This window comes from Lupinus angustifolius, chromosome LG11, assembly GCF_001865875.1.
Source record: "Lupinus angustifolius cultivar Tanjil chromosome LG11, LupAngTanjil_v1.0, whole genome shotgun sequence".
NCBI lineage: Eukaryota > Viridiplantae > Streptophyta > Magnoliopsida > Fabales > Fabaceae > Lupinus > Lupinus angustifolius.
Genome location: NC_032019.1, coordinates 10,523,055 through 10,530,577, shown reverse-complemented (window position 1 = coordinate 10,530,577; position 7,523 = coordinate 10,523,055). Strand labels below are relative to the sequence as shown.

The 7,523-nt window shown below is 29.7% G+C and overlaps 1 protein-coding gene across 2 annotated transcripts; it reads right to left on the bottom strand.

Annotated features, from left to right (window-relative positions):
- On the bottom strand, positions 2,190-5,036 carry LOC109359208 (F-box/kelch-repeat protein At3g61590-like). 2 transcript variants are annotated; one of them, XM_019603781.1, is made up of 2 exons: positions 4,815-5,036; positions 2,190-3,610 (listed from the first exon to the last, which is right to left on the bottom strand). In XM_019603781.1, exon 2 carries the CDS (start codon positions 3,587-3,589, stop codon positions 2,372-2,374), a length of 1,218 nt encoding a protein of 405 aa, XP_019459326.1. In that variant the 5' UTR covers positions 3,590-3,610; positions 4,815-5,036; the 3' UTR covers positions 2,190-2,371. The 2 variants fall into 2 exon arrangements, with proteins under 2 accessions (XP_019459326.1, XP_019459327.1); XM_019603782.1 differs by lacking the exon at positions 4,815-5,036 and adding an exon at positions 4,693-4,782.

Genomic DNA, 7,523 nt, shown 5'->3' with positions numbered 1-7,523 from the left:
TCCTAAAAATATGCATGTAGAGGGTTTTAAAGTTCTTCAGAAAAACTCCAAAATCCTTCATTATGTTTCTCTCAACTCTCAAATAAGAGATAATCTTTCTAAAATCATTCATTTCATTCCCTTCCTCATAAAAAATAAGGCTGCAAAGAAATCCTGAAGTACTTAATAGGAGGAGCCATATTATAATCAGCCAGGGACAAGTTAATTTCAAGTCCAATCAACAACAACTCCCATCCCAATCCTCTGGCCCTGTGAGGATTTCTTAATATTCTTTTTAGATAAAGAATTAATACTTTTTTAAATATATTGTTATTTCTCTCAACAAAAGACTCTCATTTCATTAAGAGTAAATTATGTTCACTTTTATATATGTTTAAAATATTACATTTAAGGAAGCAGTATAATTACAATCATTTCATTAAGAGTAAATTATGTTCACTTATATATGTTTAAAATATTAGGCAATATGATTACAATCATCTCCTAAAACGTTCCAAATATAATCCTATATATATTTATAGATCATATAATCACTTATTTAAATCTGGATTTTTTAAATAAAATCTAATAATTTATATTAATTATTCTCATTTATCATAATAATATTTGTTATCATGAGAGATACTTCTTATATATATATATACTAATAGATAAAAAGAAAACATAAAACAACTACTCATTAAATATTTTATGTTTTTCTACTTTATCTTTTATAACTTCTAATTTCATGTTTATCTATACTACTACTAATAAACATAAAATAATTACACATGAAGTATTTTATCTTTTCCTATTTTAACTTTTTTTAACTTCTAATTTCATGTTTATAAAAATTTCTATAATCTATATATCTATACTTCTATACTATTATACTTATGTTTTATTAATAAAGCCAAAAGAAACAATAATCACCATTATGACATAATAATTTTTATATTCCAAATTTATTATTTGAAGATCTTTCATTAATAACTAATATAAATTTTCATATATTAGTTCTATTACTTTCATTTTTTATATTAATATACCATAATCTTTCGTATACACTCTTATTTATGTTTTTACTCTCTATTAAGTTCATATATTACATTTTTTATATTTAAATTGTTTTTTCTTAAATAATATAACATGAAATTAATATATTACATATTAGAAAAATTACAAATGTGAGTCGACTAACACAGACACACTGGTGTATATATATATATAAGTAATTTATATAAAGAATGATATTTTGTGTTGTTTAAGACAATATTAAAGTTTAAATTAAATTTATTATAAGTCACATCTCCACCATGGAAAACCCACCTTTGCGAGAGGCAGGCGTGGACCTCACTTCTCCACCAACCATCACACAGCGGATTTCATCTTTCAAGTTGGCAAAAAAATAAAATAATAAAATAATATGATGTACGGACAATACACACCTACTACACTCTCAAATCATACGTGGAGGGCTATCTTAAGCATAACATACTCATTGGTTCATCATTAAATCAAAGAGATTATGTATTTTGGAGAATATTCAATATCATTGTATTGTACAACTAACAAAGATATCTCATATACATCTCCACATAAGAAATTTATTCCTTTATCTCAAGTTTCCATAGTTTTTTCCCTTCTATTCAGTCTCCAATTTGGTTGATCAATTAAATTATTTAAGGAATGTTTTTTTAAATAAACTATAATAAGTGTGTAGGAAAAACATTAAGATATTTTCATAATCTATTTCTATAAGATTATGAAAAACCAACAGTTGAACCCAACAACTTTCCCTAATCATGCAAGATATTTAACAGCACATACCTTAATACACCTTAATTATTCTGAATCTAATACAAGTTCCTAAAGCATTGCCTAGACAGAAGAAGAAAATTAGTTTACTCATACCTTCAATTAGATGCTATCCAAATTGAGAATGGGCTAAGAAAAACAACATATCTAAGGTGCCAAATTATAGTAAGGTTTTTTGGCAACAAAATCTATATAAATGGAAATGCACCATAGGCCTAAATTTTTAACTGAAAAAAGAGAAATATGTAGCTCTGAAATGTTCTGCTTTAATGATCAAGAGCCAGTGAAACAATAAGTAATTATGTCATAATATTTCATGCTAACACATCAGAAAATGGAAAATTAGTAATTCTTATGAGAGCAAGTGCATGAATTAGAATAAGAAACCAACATGTGCAAATGCTAAAAATAATATTCCAGTATCCATGAATAACCAACTTTAAGAGCAAGTACACTTTGTATGAATTGTTAAATAAAAACATAAATCATAATAAATTGTAACTTGAAGAACAAGAGTAAAATGGTGGAAACCTTAGACACAATTGTCAATAGCAGTAATTGATTGTATGAACAATTATGGAGAAATTTCAAGCCTAGGCTCAAAGCAGAAACCAGTGAAAAGCTGCAGTGGGAACCTCTTTTGTACAGGGCATTTATGTGACCATTTCCATTGTTTAATGTTCATGTCAAATATAAGAAGTGCTGGAGATCCATAACTTTGGATATATATCAGATCATCTGCACCACTGCTGGCAAAAACATCATCCAACTCTCCGAAACCTTGGAAGTATTTGTGGGGCATTTTAGCAACTTCTTCCCACTTTCGATCATTTAGAAGCCAGATGCCAATTCCTTTTATTATGTCAGGTCGAACTTGCTTGCCAATCCCTCCCACCATTACGAGCTTCTCATTCAGATTCATCAGACGGCCACAAGTCAGAGAATACGGTATGTCGATAAAGCTCCTTTTCAAGCTACCTTGTGAAGATCGGTTGGCAATGTTATATGCAACTAGGGCGTGACGACTTCCTGGTGGACCACCGCCAGTTGAGTAAACTAAAAAGTATAGCACACCATTGCATATTACACTCTCATCACCACCTCTCCACCCCATGAAAACCTCTGTTAAGGTCGTCTCCCAGGTCTTTTTCTCCGAACTGTATATATGAATCGAGATATCCCACTGGAAAAAGTTATCAGGGACTTCCTTCGATTTTACAATTGCTACATTGTAACTATGGGATTCCCTGCTCACTGAGATTGCTAATGCACTGTAATCGGAAAATTTTAAACCTGGAGGCTCCTTGAGCTTTCTGCGGCTTTTGGTAATAGGGTTGCATATATACAATTTGGTTCTGCTGTCATTGTCCATGAAGCAAACTAAGCCATATGATGAAGCAACGAACCAATTAGAAGAGTTGATGCAGGGAAGTTCAATGCCATGCCATTTTCGAAGGACATGATCATAAGCATAACCATCTGGTTCATCAGAGTTGGTAAACATAAAGTACCAAGGTTTCTGTGGTATCACATGGGAAGGACTCCATAAAAACCTTCTCGAAGCAACAATCTCGTGCCATCTTTTACACACACAGCCGGCTCTGAAAATGCTCCCAGTAGGGAGATAGGTGAAGATACGTTCCAACAGTTCATCAGGCAAAAGCTCGTCCATAGAAACACCAGGTTCTTCGTTATCAATTTCCTCATCAAATTCGGAAAATGAATCATACACCCTTGTCTCCCATCGAGGGGCATAATTGAAATCGCTGGTCCACGATGTTTCTCCCGCCATAAGAGAGTTGATAGTATAGACCTAATGAGTAAATTTAAAAAGACTCAACCAATCATCAAAACATTCAAACACCAAATAAGAAAGAAAAAGAAAACAAGGGATTTATCAACTGAGGATATACTACAAGATTGTGAAGATTCAATCTAATACAAATTGAAGCACCTCATGATATGATAATTTCATTTTAAATCACACTACTAATGGCACTGTTGTAAGAAGATAACTAAGACAAAATGCACACCCACAAAAAACAGAGACCTGCACATAGTAAATAATCAAGGGATGTAAATACATCAGGGGCACAACCATCATATATCTCTTAACAAGAGAAGGCAAATACAGAAAAAATCAACGGTTTCAAGTTAAAAATATTAAAACACAAATTATCATCAATGAAAAGATGAGCAAAAACAAAAAAGAGGAAAGGTCCTAAAATTTATTGGTATTTTGAACAAATGTTGCTAATACATTCAATAGCACATTTTATCAATCAAAAGATGCATGTTGCAGATTGCAAGGTAAAGCTATGCAATAATATATAGATGTAACATGATGTTTAATGCGGTAATGTCGTTGCTTAGTGATCATGAGACCACAAATTCAAATCCTGGAAACATACAGTATACTATGTACATCTACCCAGGAGCCTTGTCTTTTTATATATAGGATTCAATATTAATACTATCAAATAATTTACCAAACAAAAAATATCTCACATAAATCCAGACATCATACCACACCATCAAAATCTGAAAGCCCAGAAATTAAATGACAAAGTAAAATCACTAAGAAGGCATAAAAGAAAATCATGTACAACCTGAAAGGGGGATTTATACATGTTTCTGCATACCACGTTTCATCAAATCTTTTAATAATAATTTAAAAAAGTGACGAACATAGAAGAACAATAAATGGCCCAGCCTTGATTATTGTGTACGGCAAACCAAATAACTATGACCAAAAGTGTTAAAAATAAATTAAAAAAACTTTTCTCAGAAAGCGTGATTATTAAAAACACAGTGTCTTTTTCATGCACCCAGAAACAGCATTTAGCATCAAAATCTAATAAATATTTATAATCCTCAGAGCAAAAAAAACCCAACCTCGTTAATCCTCAGAGTAATAACAATCAGATCAATGAAAACAGAGAAGCACCCAGAAAATATTTATAATAATAAAATTAGTGAGAGAAAAGATTTTGAGGAATGAAAATGAAAGGCATTACCTTAGTTAAAAGGGGTGAAAGGAATAGTGTAGGTGCGGCCAAAAAAGGGTGTGGCCTGATTCAACGATTTCCCGGATTTATAGCGAGAAAAGAGGAAAGAGAGAGATAGAGAAAAGAGGAAGTTATCAAATTAATAATAATAATATTATTATTCCTTGAAATGGAAAAAGAGGGAAATGGGTTGTTCTAGATTTGGTTGATAAACAAAGCCAAGCAAGGCACAACACTGAATAGAGATATATAGAGGGAGAGAGATAAAGTTTGTTATTAATATTTTTAGAAGTAAATATTTATTTTGATTTCAAAATAAAACAGATCATTCCTTTAAATGTGGGTTAAAGTAATCCATTTAAGTGTTTGATGAATAATTCTTGGGATACTTTAGTTTTCATGGAAAATTATTGTAACTCGGATTTTGATTTTAAATAATTAGGAAAGAAAATGCGGTTTTAGCACATGGGATTATGGGATGGGATGGATGGTTTTGTTAGGTAGATAGTGGTGGTATCCCTAGGAAATGAGTTAAGCCAGTGTCTTTTATAAAAAAGTTGCACCAACTTTATTTAGCTCATTAGCTACTACTTAATAAAAAAATAAGTAGTTCAATTCAGAAAAATATAATTATTTTTAACATTTCAAAAATAAAATTTAAATGATTGATATAATATAATAATAGTATATAAATCTTTATATTATCGGTATATATATATATATATAACTCTTCAACTTTTTTTTTGTTGCTGGAGAAAAGTAGGTCATGCAGGGCCAGTGTTCTATATTCAACTGTTTAGTTCTATCTTGCTAATTGATAGGATGATGCTTGTAAAACAAAAACAAATTCAGTTATTGATTTATCAATTGATGCATTTTTTGTGGCTAACTTTAATCATGTATTATTATTCGTGCTAATAAAAAGTGATAAGGTAATTATAATATACTAAATCTTCTATTATCTCAAAATTTGTCTCATCGTAATATATGATATATGATGATTATTAACACTATAAATTTTCTGTAAACAAACAAATAACACTGTTATAAATTTCAATGAACAAAATGATCTAGGTATCTTCGGATACAAGAACCCAAATTTTGTTATTTTTTCTTTAAATTGATAAAAAATAAAAATATTCATAGCCAAAATATATCCATGAACTCTTTAAAAAATATTCATAGCCATAATAAGGATTACATGTTTTATCTCCTTTTAACCTGTTGTTATATTTAGAATTACAACATTATTCATAATTCTTATTTATATTTATATATAATATATTATAATAATAATAGTAGTGACATACATATATTTGTCTTTACTCTAAATAAAGGGATTATCAGTTATTTGATGTAGTTTCTTTTTACCCTATTTTAATCCTTTATTTTACTTATTGTGTACGTTATAAGATATAAATTCAAAAACATAAGTGATTAGCATGGATAAAATAGGAGGGAGAATTACACAATTATTATTAATAGTATATGTTATTAATAATTTAAAGATAAAACCAATTGTGAAGATTAATCTCCTTAATGTTAGAGCAGATTCTATTATTATAGTGTGACAATTATCATACACTAAACATTCTATCATCTCAGAATTTATCTTGATAATATATCAAATATTAGATTTTCGAGGTTTTTATCTCTTGTTTTATAATATAATAACTAGTACATTGTGAAATGTAAATGCTGAATTCCTAATTAATAATCACTACGTTAGAGTTGTCGTTCAACCGCGCTTATTTTAGATATATAATAAAGCTTTTGGGCGTTTTCTGTTTGACCGCAATAGTATATGGTCATCATTAACAGTGTTTCACGAACGTTGTTGTATTGATTATATATCACAGCGCAACACACAAAAAACATTATCATATAGTGCATCAATATAACAACGCATCATCCTAAAACACTGACATGTAGTGTTTCAATACAACAGCGCATCATCCACAAAACGATGTCATATAAGTCTTACATAAACAACGCATTTTATAGGTCTTATTAACAACACTTATTGTGCGTTGTTGAAATTCATATATTTAACAGCACACTAACAGAAAAACATTGTTGTATTATTCATAAATTTTTCCAAATAACACCTTAATACAATAGCGCATCACACACGTAGCGATGTTGTATTAATAATGTACAAAAAAGTTTTCTATAAAAAACGTTGTTTTAGTTATCCTTTACAATAATGCATGTAGAATTAGCTGTTAATTTGTATAAATTAATATATGCATATACATTTATTAACAGAACATACATTCTGAACAACACATATATTTATACATCCTGAACAACATTAAGCTATAATTATACAAAGACTACTTGCATCTATTTTTTCCTTTCCTTTGATTATTTTTGTCTTGTATGGTCATCCTTGTTTGGAGGAGTATATTGATTTACCCAAAACCATTCATCGTGATCATCTCTTGTATAAAAATCATCATTCATAGTTGTTCCGCTCTCACGCAATTGATATGTCCCAAAAAAGGATCATCTTCATCAATATCTTTATATTCTTGGTCATCAATATTATTGACGATTATTTTTTTAGTTAAAAGAACAATTGAGTGTTTCATATCAGTTGAGTCACTAACATAGAATATTTGTTGAACTTGTGATGCTAGAATAAATGACTCATCTTTATATCATGACCTATTAAGATCCATCTGCATGAACCCTAACTTATCAACTCGGAAGCCA